This window comes from Anabrus simplex, chromosome 1 (genome assembly GCF_040414725.1).
Source record: "Anabrus simplex isolate iqAnaSimp1 chromosome 1, ASM4041472v1, whole genome shotgun sequence".
Taxonomy (NCBI): domain Eukaryota; kingdom Metazoa; phylum Arthropoda; class Insecta; order Orthoptera; family Tettigoniidae; genus Anabrus; species Anabrus simplex.
Genome location: NC_090265.1, coordinates 1,634,639,836 through 1,634,660,222, shown reverse-complemented (window position 1 = coordinate 1,634,660,222; position 20,387 = coordinate 1,634,639,836). Strand labels below are relative to the sequence as shown.

The following is a 20,387-nucleotide window of genomic DNA, read 5'->3' as shown; positions in this document are numbered from 1 at the left end:
AATTAAGGCCACGGCTGCTTCCTTCCAACTCCTAGGCCTTTCCTATCCCATCGTCGCCATAAGACCTATCTGTGTCGGTGTGATGTAAAGCCCCTAGCAAAAAAAAAAAAGAACAAGGTGGATGAATTCAATAAAGAGGACTGGAAGAGAAGAAACCTGGACTGCAACAAAATGATGGAAGGTGGAATGGTGGAAGGAGAGAGGAAGTTGGAGAAGTGCCATAAATGCTCTGACCCAGCAAGAGCTGGATAAGGCGAAAGAAGGAGGAGGATGAAGAATGTGTTTACCAGATATAGTAATAAGAATTGAATCATGACTGAGAAGTGATATTATGGATGGGAAAATTTGTTCCCAGAACTGGAGTATCTTACAGGATAGGTAGTGATGGGCAATGCTCTCACTCGAGACTCTCCAGACTGACGTCATAGGTCTCTAGACTTTCGCGAGAAACTTGAGACGGATTCTTCTGTACTGTGATCTGTGCGACGTCCGAGGAACTACGAGCATAAGATCGATAGTAGAATCTGTCCGCAAACTCACTCCACGGCAAGTGCAGCAAGCTTGATTTACTAACTGGAAAAGTTAGGTTGGCACCACTATCATCCACACGTGTTCAGTGTTGACCTTTGAGTTGAGTTAGTGGGGAAAGGTAGAATAGGGTAGAATATTGGAGTCGACCGTTATAGTATTGCCGACAGTGAGTTCTGGTGCATTGATGCTTTAAGTTGTGTTATTGTCCAGTTCTTGTGTAAGCTTAGTGTGGTAAAAATGCTTACTACTGAAGAGTGTGTTTTTAATGTTTTCTGTTTTGCTGGAAATGTTCTGGAAATTGTGAGGTTGCAATTTCGTTTGAGTTTTCCTGGTTCCAGGTGTCCATATTGTGACATTGTGCACAATTAGCAAATTTTGTGCAACATGTTCAGTTCATGATGTGCCACAAACTGGTAGGCCAACAGTTTTAACGGAATGGAAGCTTGATGACATTTTGGACATCATGTTGCGGAGTCGAACCGTAACTTCAGATGTCTATTGTTCCCAAATAATTTATCTATTTATTGCCCTGCTGAATGAAAATGATCAATCATTCATCTTTTCAACAGGACAATGCCATGGTTCATATGGCACACCAGTCTCTAGGACTTTTAGATGAATTTTTTGGAGACAGAATAATTTCAAAAGGATTGGCCCCCACATTTCCTGAATGTGACCTCCACCCAACTATTTGCTTTGAGGTGTGGCTAAATCATTTGTATATCGAAATAACCCAAAGATACTAGATGACCTGAAGACAGAGATAATTCATTATATGCATTCGATTACACAAGAAACATTGGTAAAAGTGTTCGCATATGAATGTAAATGGGTTGAACTATGCCTTCAAGAAAGAAGAAAACACTTCCAGCACTTACTGTCATAGTGGTGAGTACAGTATATTTTATTTACTGTTTTAATTGTAATAATGTTGAATCCCACCTCCCAACATAACTGTAGCCCATAGCGTATACAGCACCGTCTCCTCAATGTGGATGATAGTGGTGCCAACCTAACTTTTCCTACTAATAGATCGAGCTTGCTGCACTTGCTGCAGAGAAAGTTTGCAGACACACTGTATATCAGAAGTAGCTATTGAGTGAAATAACGTTCTCATATCAAAACGTGTGTGCCGATAAATTTTGTCAAAAGCCTGGAAAAGTATTGCATGTTCAACTGTGAGCCCCTTAATACCATTAACGAAACTGAAAACAGAATTTCAGTTCACGAGTTATTTGAGGTGGACATCTTAGCTGAATAATCCTGCATAATTTGAGAATAACTGTAGATAGGATGTACACCACCTGGATACTAGAGGTGTGCATTATTCAATCTTGAGACGGGTAACCAAGACGGAGCAAGGTGTGTCTTGCTGCATATGCAACTACCATTATGCACGAGTGGAACGTGTAATTTAAAATACCCGAGTTTGCTCCATTTCGTTCGACAGGGCATGTTCAATGTGAAGTATGCTGACTAGGGAGAATGACCTTGCTTGCTTTATTGACTGTCTGCAGTTACCAAAAGCTGGAATTTCTTCCATACATCAGAACTAAGCCCTTCTCTCGTGATAGTTTATATTCACTGTTCTGAATTTTAGTTTAATATTAAAAATTTCATCTCTGGTCCATACTGAATGGAGATTAGCAAACAAAGTCTAAAATAAACTTCCCGTGAAATGTCTTGTGCACTGTTAGCACATAAATCTGGTATAAGTCATTTTAAAAACACATTTGCAAAGTTAATTCTAGCGCTTCTTGCCAAAGCAAACCATAACTAGCGCATGTTTTCATGTGTGCCAAAGATTTCTGACCATTCAGCACTGTTGCCAGTGAAGGCTTTAAATAATTAGAGGAGGAATTAATTAATATCTGTGATAATTTTAACAAAGTAGATATTGTTGATGTATTACCACATCTTTCCACCATTAGTAGAAACAAAGATGGAGTGGGGAGGGGAATCACTTGTACCTGTGATTAAGATAGTGCAAGAAGTAGCGATTATAAAAATTGTGATTTGTGATTTGCTCAATTGATTCACTGGCTGATGATGACACGTAATGAGCATCAAATCTAGCACCAATCTTGTATAAATGACATGTGATCTAACTTACATCAATAAATTGTCATTGTATTGAAAAGGTGGATCCTTAACATTTTCAATTTACAATAAAAGAGTAAGGTCGAACGAACATAGCTCACTTCGCCTTTTAGAAGCAAACTTCGGTCATGGTCATGCTTGGCTAATATTAACTGAGTATAGAGCGTGTTTTGCATGATGCTACTGGATACATCGCAATTATTGTCAACAGGGTAGTTTGTGATGCAGACCGGGTCGAAGGTGTTCTCTGTGACGATTCCTCTTCAGCGATATTATGTGCTTTTTAGTGCCGGATCATCCCAGAAGTATTTCTGCTGCTGTATTTTACTTCTTTTGAATAACAACACAGCAGGCTGTGCTATGCGGCATCTCTTCAGAATAATCCCATATCCACGGCTTAAGTTGCAAACCATAAGTAGCGCGTGTGTTTTCATGTGTGCCAAAGACATTGTCTTAAAGTTGTTAAGTACCTAATTATGACTCAAATACTCTATAACATTATAAGGAATTATTTCCTTCATTACCGTAATGTCGGCAAACACAAGCTCTGGACAAATGGATATAATGTGGAGTCTCGGAGTCTGATAGATTATGAGTGTTAACGATGTACACTACAATAGCCGTCAATTTGTGCACAGTACTTAGCCTACTCATTCGTGTACTTCCTGGTGCATACAGTACCAGAATACATATCCTTTATAGCATGTTATACTGTGTCAAAATAGACCTCGGTAGAAATTAAAGAAATGAACGCCCTAGTCGCTCATTGACACGTATTGACGGAATGGAGAATACCCATGGTTGGCTATTCACATACTTATCACAAACAACATTCAGCTCCGTCTGCCTGTAGGCCTACGAAACCCTGCTTGCTACACAATGCAGGGACAATGCTCTCGAGATCTCTCGGAAGTCTCGCGAAAAACGATGCCTGCGCTAGTCTCGAGAAACCTCAAGCCCTTGTCTCAGACTGCCCATCACTAAGGATAGGAACGGTAGGAGTTGGAGTATTCTTACTGGTGAAAGAAGAATTTGTAAGCTACAAAAAAGTTAAGAATGAGAAACATTAAATTCTACGTGTTGTGTTTTCCCTCACCCCTCTTGACAGCACCTCACAGTTACTTCGTTTTGCTGCCCAGGCAGAGATAGTGCGACGAGTTGATAACAGGCAACATGATGGTTTTGGGGTGCACAGACCTGGAAGGGTTGAAGCTGATGCAGAATTACTTGATAAGATAATAAGTATGTGGAGAACAACACTGTTTCTAATATGAACTCGGAAGGTAATTTAAATGACAGAAAGCATGACCAACAAATGGTAAATAATATAATCTGGGAAGGATGGCTGAATCAGAAAATGATGGGACCCACTGGAAGGAAGATATACTAAATGTGATACTGATAAAACCAGATGAGCTCTATACAGAAACTAAAGTGATAGATGGTATAAGGCAGGATCAACCAACTGCATGTATGTGTGATGTTAGGCAGCTCTTCACACACTCTCTGCCTGGGCAGCAAAACAAAGTAACTGTGAAGTGCTGTCAAGAGGGGCGAGGAGAAACACGTCATCATTCGTAGGGATAGGGCTGCAGATAGTACAATATGGTATGTGTAGTACATATTTCTCTCCACATACTTTATTGTATTGTAACCTACCTTTGTTCTGAAATAGAATAAGAGTTATACAACAACTTTATTTCTAGATATACAAACTGAACTTGTTTTTTGGTGCATCTTTGAAAGTGATAGTGGAAAAAAGATTTACTATGTTTTACAATATCATCCATTGTAAAATGAGTGTTAATAGTAACAAACAGTACAGTTCTACAACAAAAATAGTACAAAGGATAATCTGTAAACTCAAAACATACATTTTACCTCATGATATTGATACACAGTAGCCCCTCGTCCTTTTTATTACTAGTGTTTCAGTTTTCAGAGTTAATGTTTGAGAAACACTAAGTTTAAGAGCACATTTCAAATTTTGATCTGACAACTGGCTTCTCTGTTTTGGTTTGGTTGTTTTTAAAATAGAAAAGAGTCATTCACAGGCATATGTGGAACAGAAAATACTCAACATTCTTACTGTGAAACTATGTAACTGGAGAAACCTTTTATGTGAAAAATGTCTATAAAAGTCACACAAATCATTCTTTTCAAATATCCTCAGCTGTAGCACATTCAAAGAATGTACAGAAAGATACAAAAGTTGAAAACTAGAAGAACAGCTGGAATTTATAAAATTTAGGGCAATGGGTTAAGAAATAGTACCATATCTGAAGTACTTATTTGATTACTGTTCGCATGAAGGAGCATACCAAATGAATTGGGAGTTGCAATAGTAGTCCCAGTGTACAAAGGAAAAGGTCATAAACATAAAGCGGATAATTAAAGGTCAGTCAGCTTGATATGTGTTGCATGTAAGCTCTGGGGATTTTAATCGCCTTTCATTAATTCTTCTGGCCTGGGGACTGTGTGTTTGTCCCAACACTTTCCTCTTCATATTCAGACAACACACTACACTACCAACCACCACAAAAATATGCAATAATGATAACATCCCTCCACATAGCTTTGGCGTCAGGAAGGGCATCCGGCCGTAAAACAGGGCCAAATCCACGTGCTACACAGTTTACACCTGCGACCCCACAGGTGTGGGGAAAAGCGGTAGAAAAAGAATGGAAGACAGTTCGGGTTTTGAGAGAGGTTGTTTCAGTGATACAGTGCAGTACATACTATGGTTTTCTTAATAAACCATCACACCGAACACGTTGCCTTTCCACTTTTAACATCTGTTAAGAACATGTTATAATCTCCTACCTCTTCCTCATTATCTCCCCTTACCTGAACATCTTTAACTCCTAAACACATCCAGAAATGGCGATTCAGCCAGTTCTACTTTTCTTTTCCTTCCATAAGTCCCATTAATATTAATAGCACTTCATCTAATTCCATTTCATTCACCAAGTTGTTTCCAAGTAGTACCTGACCTGTCAAATAGAAGTGGAACTCCTTCTCTCCCATAGGTCCAAGGCTTGGCTTGAAACGTTCTGAGTGAGCTTGGTAAATTTATTCAAATAGGACGCTACCTTACTTACACATAATTCAAGCGAGTGTCTCCGCTCCGACAATTTATTGACCTCTCAGACTGTATAGTCCAAGCCTTCTGCGCATATGGAGGGCAACGATCATAACCACTAGACCACTCAGCTGTTCCCCGTGTTTCAAGAACTAGTACGTGACTACAGTGACCCACACCATGAACCAGGAGAAACTAAACTATTTAGTAAAATGTGACATACTATTAGACTGGTCTCAGAAATGAAATAGAAGCAACTAAATGATTTCCAGGGCATGTGGACATTTTCAATTTTACCTGCCATATTGATATACCCAACAGATTCAACAGCTTAAAAATTAAATATGTCATAACTTTTCATTGTTACTACTAATCATTTGCCATTGTGGGACAAAACTGCTGCTCAGGAAAAGGAGCCAGTGTTCCATACAATTGGACAAGAAATTAAACTGGGCAGAAAAGGATGATGATGATGATGATGATGATGATGATGCTTGTTGTTTAAAGGGCCTAACATCTAGGTCATCGGCCCCTAATTGTATGAAACGAGACAAAATATAACGACAATTTAAAAGTTCAAAATCATCCACTGACCAGAATAAAAATGTGATGATGATGAAGAATGAATGGATGGATGGATATGAATTTAAAACAATCAGTGGATCCGACCCAGAAACTACCATAAACAATAGCATTACTGACCAAGGAACTGCTTCTAAAGCACAATCCTGAATCGAGGAAGCTTGTTGTCTAAAGGGGTCCAAAATCCAGGTCAACGGCCCTCATAATGGTACTTATCACTAGTGAAGTAGAACCATGGTATTTGTCATATTGCAGTGTTGATCAAAAGTAGTGTAGACTTACAGGTTCCACACATTATGGTACTAATCACAAAAATTGTACTTTGCATAGGTAACGCAGAACTTTGATGTTTCTCCCATAATGGTGCCACTCATAGGCAATGCAAACCCATGGTGTTCCTTACCTAGGTGTACTTATCACGGGCGCAGGTATTCCCGTGGTGTTCCTCATATAGTGGATACTAATCACAGGCAATGCAGACCCACGGCGTCACTCATATAGTGGGACTAATCATAGGCAACGCCCAGACCCGTGGTGTTTCTCACAATGGTACCAAACACAGATAATGGAAAACCCATGCAGACTCACCTTCCATTGCTGCTTATAACAAACCTATTGTGTACCTAACATAGTGGTACTACTTGCAAGTAAAGGCGACCCATAGTGTTCCCCGCGTGATGGTACTAATCACAAGTAGTTTCATGGTTCTAATACAATCATCCCTTCGTCGCCCCTTTTGGTCGCCTCTTATGTCAGGCAGGGGATACCGTGGGTGTATTCTTCATCTGCGTCCCACACCCACAGGGGGTGGGCAGAAAAGGAATACTCCTCTAACTACATGACAAATATTCTCCAAACTCATGATTACAATTCTCATTGCAATATTTTTGGATTATGTGCTCTACCATTTGCAAGTATGGAAATACTATTGCAGTTTTCATGTTCACCTTATTATTCAGATTATTATGCACTTCTCTAAACTGTACATGTCCATGAGACTTCATCATCCTCATTTTCCCTTATCCATCCCCTGCCAGGTCGGGATATCTCTCTCTCTCCTTCCACCAGTCCTATTCCATCATTTTGTCTCAATCCAGGTTTCTTCTTCTTGCACTCCTCTTTATTGAATCGATCCACCTTGCTCTAGATCTCCCTCACGCTCTCTTTCCCTCGAATTTCATCTCCATCATGTGTTTTGCTATTCTTTTCTCCTCTATCCTCTTTACATGTCCAAAACATCTTAGTTTTCTGCTATCAGTTCTGTTATTTGTTCTCCTTTCTCACATCTTCATTTTTTAGTCTGTCTTTCCTTGTGTTTCCTATCATATTTCTTAGGTATTTCATTTCACTGGCTTGAATTCTACTCTCCTCCCTACTTGTCAATGTCCAGGTCTCAGCCGCATAGGTTAATATGAATGCGTAATACATTTTCTCTTTACATGCCCTTATTCTAGACAAGGTTTCTTACACTCTGGTAGAATTTCTCCTTTTGATATCACCATGGTGTTGCTTTTCTCTGTGGTTATTTTTATACCAAACTTTTCAGTTTTTTCCATTCAGTACCTCCAGTTGTTCTTGTACTTCTTTGCTGTTCGTTCCCCAGATTACAATATTGTCTGCAAATAGTAATAACCATCTTCCTATTCCTATATGCTTCATTTGTCTCCTTTTACAATTTCATCCACAACCATTAGAAACAAAGAGGTGACAGCACACTCCCCTGTTTCATTTCTAAACCATTATATCTTTCCAACTAGAGTCTGTATGCTGCTGATGCAGTTGGTGTACATTGCTTGCACCATTTCTATAGTTTATGTACCCAGTCATTTTTTGAGAATGGTTTTCCAAACCACCTCCCTTGAACACTATTGTATACCTCTATTAAATCTATAAATGTCATGACCAGATCCTTTCCATATTCCCAATTCTTTTCCATTAGTTGTCTCATATTGAAGATTGGGTCTACTGCAGATTTTCTACTTGTGAAGCCATACTGTTCCTCTTGCAACTTTCCTACCTTCCTTCTCATTCTCCTCTCTAATATTCTTTCTAGTATTTTTGCCACTTGTGATAAGAGTGTGATTCCTCTATATGAGATTAAATAAAAATGCTGCTATCCTATAATCAAAATTTTTGTGTTTACAGGTGTTAGTTTTGGAGGAGCCCTACTCTTGTAATGACACTGGCACTCAGAATAAGATACATGCCATGGTGAAGAGGCTATTCCCAACCAGCACAGTCTTGGTTGTCACACACAGTGTATTAACAGTATTGGATTGTCACGGTGTTGCAGTCATGAAGGATGGAGAGGTATAACAATCAGAAAACAATTTTTGCCAACCGAGATTGGATCTTTACATTTTTTAAATCTCTGGGTAATATTTATTATCAAAATCAGTAGTGAAGTCAGAGTTGACAGGGCAAGTTGAGCGTTCCCATAAGTGTTCTGACAAAGTAAAAGCCAATACTGTATCTTATTTGAACTTAATATACAATACTACTGAAATCTGCATGCAATGTATTTGTGTAACAAAGACCTAAATTTACCTAGCCCTATGCCTGGCGAGAAAAGTATTTAAATGCCCTTAATGAATTAGAAGACTCCTGTAACTGTTAAGCAAGATATGTTTCATTCTTGAAAGAAAATTATCAGATTCTATCAGGTCACACACTTTGATTTTTATGAATTAATGTTATTGAGAAGTATCAAACCACTCATGTTAAAACCTATGTCTACTCTTCGAATAATTACTGAAATGTTATATCTTATAAAGTAAAACCTGTCCTCAGTGGAAACCCAAGTGACCGAAATATTTTTCGGCTGTATACAGTATTCCGGTTCATAAAGGTGGTTAAAAATAAAGTAAACAGCATAAGTACATACCTCTCTTAGATAATCAAGCTGTAGATTTATATGATTTTGTGTGGTAGTAGATACAATAATGACACTAATCACACACTTATATACAGTAGTTCACCACCACTAACACAAATTTGTTCTTGCTTAGAACTTCCTCATAGTGCACAGTAGTACAGTACATGCACTTATTTAATACACATTACATGTTTTACAGAAATAACACCAATAGTAATACTGGACAGTACTGTCATTTACATCTTCCAGAATTGTACGCTGGACACAACTATCCCTGGTTGCAAGGTTCTCAATTAAAATGCAGGTGCAGCGAATAATGTTGAACAATTTTCCATCATTTTTCACTAGCAAAAATCTATGTCCTTTACAGCTGATAGTGATGAAGGAAGCCCTCAAGTTTCCGGTCTCAAATTTCTATCTTTCCACATTCCTACAGTAAAGGATCTCCAAATGACACCGAATATCCGTCATGATCTACAGAGAGAGTTGCCACCTTACAACCCGACGATCCGAGTTCATTTCCTGTCTGAATGCTAGCTTGATATCTCAACCATCTTAGATCCATTCGGAATAGACATGTACTGAAAAGTGTTGCAGAGAAAAGTTGCATAAGTTTTCTGTTAAAATAGAAATATTTCCTTCCGTTTCCACACCAGACACGTTCTGCTAAATACAGGTAAACTTGCATGAATATTAAACCACAATTCATGGGACCACCTCCGTGACTCAGGCGGCAGTGTGTCGGCCTCTCACTGCTGGGTTTCGTGCTTCAAATCCCGGTCACTCCATGTGAGATTTGTGCTGGACAAAGCAGAGGCCGGGCAGGTTTTTCTCCGGGTACTCCGGTTTTCCCTGTCATCTTTAATTCCCGCAACACTCTCCAATATAATTTCATTTCATCTGACAATCATTAATCATTGCTCCAGAGGAGTGCGACAGGCTTCGGCAGCCAGCACAATTCCTATCCTCGCCTTAAGATGGTGGTTCATTCATTCCATCCCTGACCCAGTCAATGACTGGAAAACAGGTTGTAGGTTTTTCATTCATGGGACCGGTAAAATATGCCCATACGGACAATATTCCGGTTCATAAAGGTTCTGCTAAAGGCAGGTTTTACTGTATTAAAGAAGTACTCCTCACTGTCCACTTAGGAGTGCGATGTTGTACAATACGCTGTCACTGGTGTTATGTCAGCTGCCTTGTTTGCCGTTAATCATTACTGGCTGTGCCACAATACACTGAGCTAACCTGCTCTCTCAGTTATCATCAGTATAGCATGGGTATTTCTGGCAGGATGAGGATATCTGATTTCTGAGGGTGAGAGTGGATGCATTTAAAAAAAAAAATTTTAATGCCAATATATCCTTATAATGTTAACCCTATGGTAGAGGATTAATGACTGACTCTTACCTGTAGGCCTGTGGCTTCAGTCAATCAATCAATCATCTGTATTTAGGGCTGTTGCCCAGGTGCCAGATTCCCTATCAATTGTTTACCTAGCATTTTCTTAATCATTTTCAAAGAACTTTGAAATCTATCCAACATTTCCTTTGATGATTTATTCCAATCCCTTACTTCTCTTCCTATAAATTAATATTAGCCCCAATTTGTCCTCTTGATTTCCAATTTTATTTTCCTATTATGATCTTTACTACTTTTAAAAGCTCCGCTCAAGTTTATTTATCAACTAATTTCACTCCACATTATCTCTTCATTGACAGTTCGAAACATGCCACATAGTTGAGCATCTCGTCTCCTTACCCCCAAGTCTTCCCAGCCCTAAGTTTGCAACATTTTCATAACACTACTACTTTGTTGGAAATCCCCAGAACAAGTCATACTGCTTTCCTTTGCATCTTTTTTTGTTCTCATATAACTAGCCCTGGTGTGGGTCTCACACACTAGAACCATACAATTTGGGACTTAATGGAGACCTACATGCCTCCTTTACTTCCTTACTACAATCTCTAAATACTCCCATAACCATGTGAAGAGATATGTAACCTTTCTTAACCTCATAAATATAATTACCCCAATGAAGCTCGTTCTTTATTAATACCTAGGTACATTCAGTATTCCCCATGAGGTACTATCACCCATCAACACAGTAAAACTGAGAGGACTTTTCCTTTTGGTGAAACAACTTGACATTTCATCATATACAAATAGCATTATCTGTGATTCCAGTTCTTTGCTCACATCCTTTATATACAGTATAAGAAAAAGTGCTGGACCTCCCTTTTGTAATTTTCCACTTTATGTTTGACTGGGGCTAATATTGCAACTCTCCTTTCATTTTCTATCGCTCCTTCATGCAAACAGTAATCCAGTAAGCATTTCAGATATGGCACTATATATCAACTCATAGCCTTTAACACGTTGAGTGCCGAGCCGATTGTAGCACACTATTCCACTGGTGCCAGGCTTGTTTTTGAATTGCATTCCGCTGGTGCCAAAGCAATTGTACGCGTTGTAGTCTGTTTATATAATCTTGGGATATATTTATATGATGTACTAAGTAAATTTTATCTCACCATACCATGGTCATGTGTGACGCCATATGTTGTCACATCAATTTTTAGGAAAGATAAAATATAGCGTGACGCCATATGGTGTCACAGAATTTTTTGACATGGAATGTGCAATACGAATTTCAAATACGAGATATTTATTTGCTAATTCAAATTAACGCAATATTTATGAAAACCTAGTAAAATGCAAAACAAGTACTTATATTACATTACATATTGTTGATAACAGTTTTCTGATAACTCTAAACATTGAAAATATGCGTCTCGGCACGCCCGAGTGCTTGTTACTCGTAATTTTTCAAACCTTATTGGCATCGTTGTTCAAACATCATCCTTTGTACACTTGTTTCATGTGCTGTTTTCATATTTACGTTTTGCACATCTGATCGGGAAGTTAAGGGGAACGTGCTAACCTTACGCTACCTGGCTGCTGGCGCAGCTCGACGCAGCCCGGTTGGTTCACGTCCGCTGCTTCGCTCCTCCCTACCTCTCCGCCACACCCCGATACTCCCGCGGCACTTCTAATTTTATGACTATTTATTTGTTCAATTTTGGCGTTTAAACTTGTGCTGGGTACATGCAGTTTTCACCTTAGCATTCTACTGTCTCCCACGAATATTCCTACCAAATTTCAACCGAATCCGAGTGTAACACATGTATGTGTTCCCTCGTAAGATTATTACCAATATCTTCCATTTTTTTATATTTTTGCACAACTATATAAACTGAGTGATAATACGTACGTAAACGAGGAATAAACAATGCCTGGCGCACTTTCACCTGTGACAACGACCACAGGCTACTCAGTGGCTTCGGAAGAATACTGTGGCGCCATATGGTGGCATACAGTAAAAATACATGGGGTAGCTGGAATAGACCCTGAAGTTCGCCCTTCACGTAGTACCAATTTTACACGCATAGATGTCACAGCTGATTATCTACGGCGCATCGCCTGAAACTCAACTGTGCCGCCATATGGCATCACGCCAACTCTGATTTCAAGAACGGTGTGCCACCATATGGCGTTACGCCATCTCAAATTTGAAGACCACCGTGACGCCATATGGCGGCACGTGGCACCCAACGTGTTAATATATCTCCAGAAATCTTATCAATCCCAACTGCCTTTCTAGCTTTCAACGTTTGTATCCTTTTTTCCTTACTCATCCAAGGATTTTAATCCTGGTCTGAGGATTGGAATAGGGTTCACTCAGCCTCACAAGACTAACCAAGGGGCTGCAGTATGAGCGACAGCAATCCTGAGCAAAAATACAAGAAATATGCCCGAGGAAATTATTGTACTGACCATGCTTGAATATCTGCAGGCCACCTGGCTGGGACAACTCGCAGGTTGCCTACGGGTGTTAAATCAAAAGATCTGCACCTGGCAAACCGAACATGTCCTCGGACACTCCCGGCACTGAAAGCCATATGACATTTCACCTGGCTGGGCTTTGATAGGCCTTAGGTTCCACATGGACCATATGGCCTAAGGGTTTAATTAATTTACAGTCCCTATAACGAATTTTACTCTATGTAATAAAATGTAATTAACATTTTAAAAATATGAATTTTACTCATTCTAGTTGGTAAATTATGTTATTTTTCTTCTGCTGACTTACAATGTTGCCAATTACAGAGTCATTTTTCTTTGTATAGTTAATTTTATAATTGTACTAGCTGATTTACCCGTGCTTCGTTACGGAAGACTGTCTTTGTGGTTTTCCCAACTGAAGTCAGCAAAGGTCATTACAAAGACGTCAGTAGGATTGTCACGATTCAATGCAATGTTATCATATAAAATACTCAATCAAATGAAAACTCGCACATTTTCTTGCTTTTAACGAACAGTACTACGCTGCCAATCTTGTTGTTGAAGGGTAATTATGGTTTAACTTCACTTTATTATCACTTATAATGTTAAGCTAGTAGTAAGCTCAGCCGATAGTATTGTAAGCCACATTGTTAAGCACTGGAAATTCTTAAGTTGTGTGTGAATTTGTATATGATGATGCTGGATTTAGAATGTTAAACTAGTAGTATTTCTTGTAATATTTTCTTTCCATGGAAATGCCTGTTGTACCCTTGTTTGTTTTTGTTTGTTTTTGGGTAATTATGTTAACTTTACTTATTATACTACTGAAAGTGACCTGTTGCCACCGGGATATTTCCCATTTGTGATACATTTGTTAATAATGATATTAAAATAATTAACCATTCAAAGTTCCAAAGCTGGAATGACCAGGCCGCAGACAGCTGTGGACACTCCTCTGCCGTTATTCCATTAAATGTGCACACTGCTCATTCCTATCAGTGCCTCAGAGTAGGGATTGAATAGCTGGAATGCTATGATGAACCAGTGTGTTTACGTACCAATAGTATCAGAAAATTTATGAACCAGACGAACGGCATGCTAAAAAAAGAAGTTTTCCAACTCCCCAGCTACTTTCAGTCAATATTAAGGCAGGCTGTTATAATCGGTACGTAGCAGTAATCCCATCTATTGGAGATGAGTGGCAGCAGAAAAGACAAAGCACATCATAACAAACAATGGTCAATGTAACGTTATTGTTGATCAGTAGTATGAGTATTCTACATTGTAGGCCTTAACATTTATTTTTCTTCAGACTCCGTGATATTAGGACATCACCGTCACCACCAAACTTATCATAGTCGGTACGTTAAAACTGAATAAGGTGTAAATGATCGGAAATTGTATTCTCTAACTTTTGTTATGTAGTACTTTTCGATAGGACCAATAACATAGGTGATTAAAAATTAAATTTTAGGCACCTTCCTCTAAACTACCATTTTAACCAGGGTGAATAAAATTACTTACAGCGTAAACTGTAGTTCCTTATTCCCTGACTTTACATACCGATTTTCATCAAATTCTGTTCACCCATTTTCTTGTGACTCAGTGCTGATATGGACTTGACAACAAACATCCAAATTCATGAATACCTCTTATACATTTTTACCGTACCGGCTATGATAAACATAAACAATTGGAAATTTAATACTATACAAATTTAGTTATGTAGTATTTATCGATAGGAGCACTAATAAATATTCAAGAATTAAATTTTAGGCCTTCCCATAAACTACCATTTCTCTCAGAGTGAATAAAATTATTTATGGCCTAGATTGTAGCGAATTATTCCCCAACTTTACATACTAATTTTCATTAAATTATCTTCAACCGTTTTCTCGTGATGCGTGTACATACAGACAGACAGACAGACAGAAATTACAGAAAATTAAACAGTTCATTTCCTTGTTACTGTGGACATGACCGATACAGAAATACCATTCTTTTTAAATTCTGAGCAATGTACAGACAAAACTCTTATTTTATATATATAGACTATGCAGTAAACTCCCGATTATTTGCATGTGGAGTTATCCAATTTGAGTGTTATTCATACAACCTTAAAAAAAAATACATTAAATAAATATGAGGTAACTGTTTTAAAATTAAGACAATTGGAAGTTATAGAAAAATTCAAGGAAGGGGATAGTGATAATATCTGCACTGTGAACAGCACCATGTTGCAGTGTTGTGACTCGTTGCTTAAGTAGTATATGAGCGAACAGGAGTTAGATTACAATTGCCGGGCTGAGTAGCTCAAACAAAAGAACGCTGGTCTTTTGTGTTAAAGTTCGCAGGTTCGTTCCCGTCTCACTCCGGTGGTATTTGAAGGTCCAGCGTTGTGCTGGTAGATGTAAAAGAATTCCTGCAGTACACAATTCTGGCACCTTAGCATCTCCAAAAACCATAAAAGTAGTTATTGGGATGTAAAAATCATAATTTGTTTTATATCATTTTTCTTTACATCGCACCAACATAGATAGGTCTTATGGTGACAATAGGATAGAAAAGGGCTAGGAGTGGGAAGGAAGCGACCATGGCTTAAACGTACAGCCCCAGCATTTTCCTGGTGTAAAAATGGGAAACCACAGAAAACTATCTTCAGGGCTGCTGACAGAGGGGCTCGAACCTATTATCCTAATGCAAGCTCACAGTTATGCAACCCTAACTGCATGACCAATTCCCTCATTCTTTTTACAAGTTGCTTTACGTCACACTGATAGGTTTTATGGTGATGTGACAAGAAATCTAGGAGTGGGAAGGCAGCGGCCCTGGTCTTAAGGTACAGTCCCAGCAGTTGCCTGGGGTGAAAATGGGAAACCACGGAAAACCATCTTCTGGGCTGCTGACAGTGGGGTTTGAAACCTCTCTCTCTCCTGAATACAATCTCGCAGCCATGAGCCTCTAACAGCATGGCCAATAATCATCATCACTACTACTACTACTACTACTACTACTACTACAGTAATGTCATGATGGGTTATCGCTTATCAGGGTCCTTGAAACTATAAAACACTACTCAGAGAAGTAGTGCATTTTACTATTGGCTAAATTTATTCAACTATAATTTACAGTTTTCAACAAGTTCACCCATATTTCAGTTTTCTAATTCACCAATTACATTCACTCGGCCGATCACACAACACTCCGGTGCTCCTGCTCTCCAAGAGACCTTTCAAAGCACACCCTCATTTGAGAACAGTTCATTCCACAGCTCGCAACACCCACGTAATCAAGACTTTTGATTCACTACAGTACTTGCAGGCACACAGGACTCTTGAATATCTCTCAACTCTCTTGCAATTGACAGATGACTGAATCATAACAGACCGACGTTTTCTAGTTTCATTCTTTATGTACAGTAGGTCCACAGAAGATTTTAGTAGTTTCTACTTCTAGATCATTCTGTGCACCTTCTCCACTGTTAATCAGCTTCCATCTTCTTCTAGGAGCTTCCTCATTGCAAACCTCAACAGTACACCGGCGCTATTGTTTAGCTCACTGCTCGCCTGTCCGTATTGTCACCTCTCACCGGCCTCCCTGCAATATCTGCCTTCATTGTTACGTATTCTGACAACAAGGAAAATAAGTCGTGTTGTGGGGAAATGTTATAAACTCCTCCCACAAGCTAACAAAGAAACCATTATTTTTCAAAATAAACTCTTTCTTGCTAGGTTTTCAAATACCCCTCTTATGTTACCAATATATTTTTCATTGTATTGGATTAGCCATGTTTCTCGATTCTTTGTGCATGATCTCCCATTCAGTAACCCGAATAACTGGGAGTTAACTCTATATTCAGTCTACCAAAGATGAGGCCTTGAAATTCATTCATGTATATTGAATTTATTTTCCTCAACATTAATGCTAAGATTTGTGACAAACAAGAAAATGAATATAATAATTTCTTGCATGTTACAGTTACTGGAATATGGTACTCCTCAGCAACTCTTTAAGAATTCCAAATCCAGATTTTCAAAGATGCTTACTGCCAGCACAAACAATTTGTTCGAAACATCTCTATGAAGAGTGAAGAGAAGCAAGAGAAGATATCATTGAATTAACATTTTCTTCACAGGTAATATTGTTGACTTGAGTGTTTGCAGAGAGCAGGTTCTGACAAGATGCACTAACATTCCTCAAGATTTCTTTCTCCTCTCATGTTTTTGTCATTTCTCTTCATCCATGTGAGGATGTATTGAGATACCTTAAGTATATTTTCTCATTTAGAGCCTTCTTGACAAACTACAGTATTAATCTATCAAACAGCTACCTTCAAACAACTACAGATGCCTTCTAGGCTGCCTAGATGTTAGTTTTGACATTCCGTTTTACTCTACCAGATGGCAGAGGAAACCAGATCTCTCTTGAGCAATCTATGGCAGAGATTTAATTTTTGCAGGTTAACGCCAAATGTGTCAGCAGAGATCTTTTACATTCCAACATCATACAACATGGAGTGCCGAATTAATTTTGAAGCAGAAGAAAAGTAGACACACCTCTGCCAGGTTTGAACCAACAATCTTGGGATTTGGAGGCAGACACTATCACTGATCCCGAGAGAGCCATTTGTGTGGACCGGGATTCTTCTTCTTCAGCTTCTTCTTCTTGGCCTTTTTCCCAATTTATAATATTCTTCACTTGATGTGGATTTACTCAGTTTTACTGCTGCATGCCCTTCCCGATGCCAATCTTATGCAGAGGGATGTATTCACTATTGTTTCTGTGGTGGTTGGCAGTGTAGTGTATTGTATATAGATGAAGGAAAGTGTGTTAAGACAACCACAAACCAAGTCTGGCTCCTCTCTTCAAGCCAGAGGAATTAACTATTTGAAGTTAAAAACTGCAGCCCAGCAGGAAATCAAACCTGAGGCAATCTGTGATAGGCTAGTATTCAACCTGTGTGGATCAGGAAGTTTTCCCCACAATTGGGATCAATTAAGCCAATCAAGAAAACCATTTAAGAAATTTCAGTTCAGTGTAATGAAATATATGTCCAGCTTCTTGACTGAATGCTCAGTGTAATGGCCTTTGGTTCAGTGTGTCCGAGGTTTGATTCTTGGCAAGGTCAATGATTTAGTCATGTCTGGTTAATTTTTCTGGCTCAGAAATAGAGCGTTTGTCTTACAACATATTTCTGCATTTGAATAGAGCGTACCACATTGCCAAACACCACAGCGCAGGTGCTTACCAATGTGTGGATGGGATTTGTTGATACAGAATACTGGTTTCGAATCAAAGCATCGGACATAACTGAACAAATACCAGACCGATACCTCTCGCCTGCAGCACAATTGATGCTTTACCAAATACACGAACAAGTATAGACACTACAGTAACACTCTTAAATAAATCTATTAATAGTGAATGCATGGAATGATGGCCACTGTGTCCCAGCTACCAGAATGAAACAAGGCTTCATTCTGTTCATTAAATAGATAAAAAGCTTTCTGGTTTATGAACTGAGCTATTTCACAAGTGAGCAGTAACCTATTAAAATATCTTAAAGAATATTTTACCTTTAAAACTTACAAGGAGCCTCCCCTTATAAGTCAAAGTGAATAATAAGTTCTTGTAATAAAATAATTTGTAATATAGCTGTGCCTTCTTGTATAAAATATCCAATTCTTGTAATAAAATATGATATACATACATAGTAGCTTTTGCTTTCTTTATACTGACAGGTTATTGAAGATTTCCTCATCAGCAATGCTCACTGTTGATGGACTTCGACAAAAATCTACATTTGTTAATATCTCCCGTCTTCGCTCGTACCGTAAAAATATAGAAAAAAAATTGTTGGAAATAGCATTTTCTACGTTTAGTATGTACAAAGGTCATCTTTTAATTAAGGCCTAACTGGCTAGCTATGCAAATTTCATGTGCCTGTAGAAACGTGCATGTGCACCAGCCTCCGGCATGCCTTGCACAAAAGCAGACTCCATTTTCAGTCGTGGCATCATGGTTTGTTCTTTAAACTGTGAGGCTAAAATGTTAAGACAAATGAACAGCTCGTCGACTGCAAGATGGTCTGCGATTCTTTTTTAACAGCAAGAAACATGTTAGCGGCAGACACTGACTGCCCGATACTTGAGGTGTATGGCCCCAATGCAATGGATTACAGCAGAGGGCATAAATGGGTATGGTAGTTCAAGGACGGGCAGTACAATGTTCACGATGAACCGCGATCAGGCAGACATTCTGCATCAACGATTTGGTATGCGCATTTGACACAAAAATTCGTGAAGACCAGCTATTCACGATATCCACTTTACCACAGGAATTTCCACAAATGTCAAGGTCAGTGCTGTATAACGTAATTCCCAAAAACTTGCAGTTGAGAAAACTGTTCGCAATACGTTTCCAAGCTGCTTTCTGAGGAAAACAAAAAATCACATACAGCAGGATGGCTAGTGCTTTGAAATTTCTGACCCAATATAGTGAGGAAGGAGGTTAACTTTTGGACCACAATGTCACAGGGGACGAAACATGGACATCTCATGACTCCAGAAATAAAGCAGCAGTCAATGGAATGACGACACAGGAATTCTAAAGCCAAACGAACAATTCCAACATGCAAGATAACTGTTTTGGGATAGGCATGGTGTTCTGTTAAGTTGAATTTATGCTGCAAAAGAGAACAGTAAATGGAGCTTCATACTGCATGAACTTTATGCACCTTTGTTGCGCCATAAAGAATAAGAGAAGTGGCCTACTGTCATCTGGAGTTTTGTTGCTGCATGACAATGCACAAGCTCATTTTGCTGCTCAAACTCAAGAGTTAACCCGTTCGGTGGGCGATGCGGTGAGATCCGCGGCTACAAGTCACTTGCTTGGTGGGTATTGCGGATATATCCGCCGATTCAAATTATATTTTTTTCTCGGTTGCCTGCCTGCAGAAATTTATTTCTTTTCCAGCAACGTATTCTGAATGAGTCTGTCCTCTGATGTTCCTTTTTTTCAAATACTGTATGTTCTCCCAGTACCAATGTGTCATCCTCAAGTTGCATCATAAAGAACACAGCTTACGTCAGAGCAAGAACGACCTAAGGCCCAATAGCTTCGCGCTGAAGCTTTAGCTCATCGCCTAATCGTCCCTTGGATGTAATAATATTGCTGTGAAAGGGATTTCTAGAGATTATGATACTGAACAGACCTCCTTGATGACATTTGAGAACTGTGACCTGATTTATTATCCCCAGTCTCGGGTTCTTCATTCACAACTGGAGTGTGTGTTTACCGCAAGTTACACAACATTTATTATCGTACGTATCCGTAATACAGGCACACTTCATGATTTCCATCCAAACTGCA

The 20,387-nt window shown here is 38.9% G+C and overlaps 1 protein-coding gene across 2 annotated transcripts in view; it reads left to right on the top strand.

Moving 5' to 3' along the window:
- The window catches only part of LOC137502358 (ATP-binding cassette sub-family C member 5-like), a 43,722-nt gene extending 24,990 nt beyond the window's left edge, over positions 1 to 18,732 (top strand). The window contains exons 4-6 of one of the 2 annotated variants that reach the window (XR_011018738.1): positions 8,441 to 8,605; positions 16,995 to 17,151; positions 17,476 to 18,732. Coding sequence is in view for 1 of the 2 variants with exons in the window: in XM_068229373.1 (XP_068085474.1) it covers positions 8,441 to 8,605; positions 16,995 to 17,099 (270 nt within the window). In the remaining variant the exon portion in view is untranslated. Of the gene's footprint in view, positions 1 to 8,440; positions 8,606 to 16,994 lie in introns of both variants that reach the window. The other variant, XM_068229373.1, reaches the window with a different exon arrangement.
- Positions 18,733 to 20,387: the final 1,655 nt, after the last annotated feature.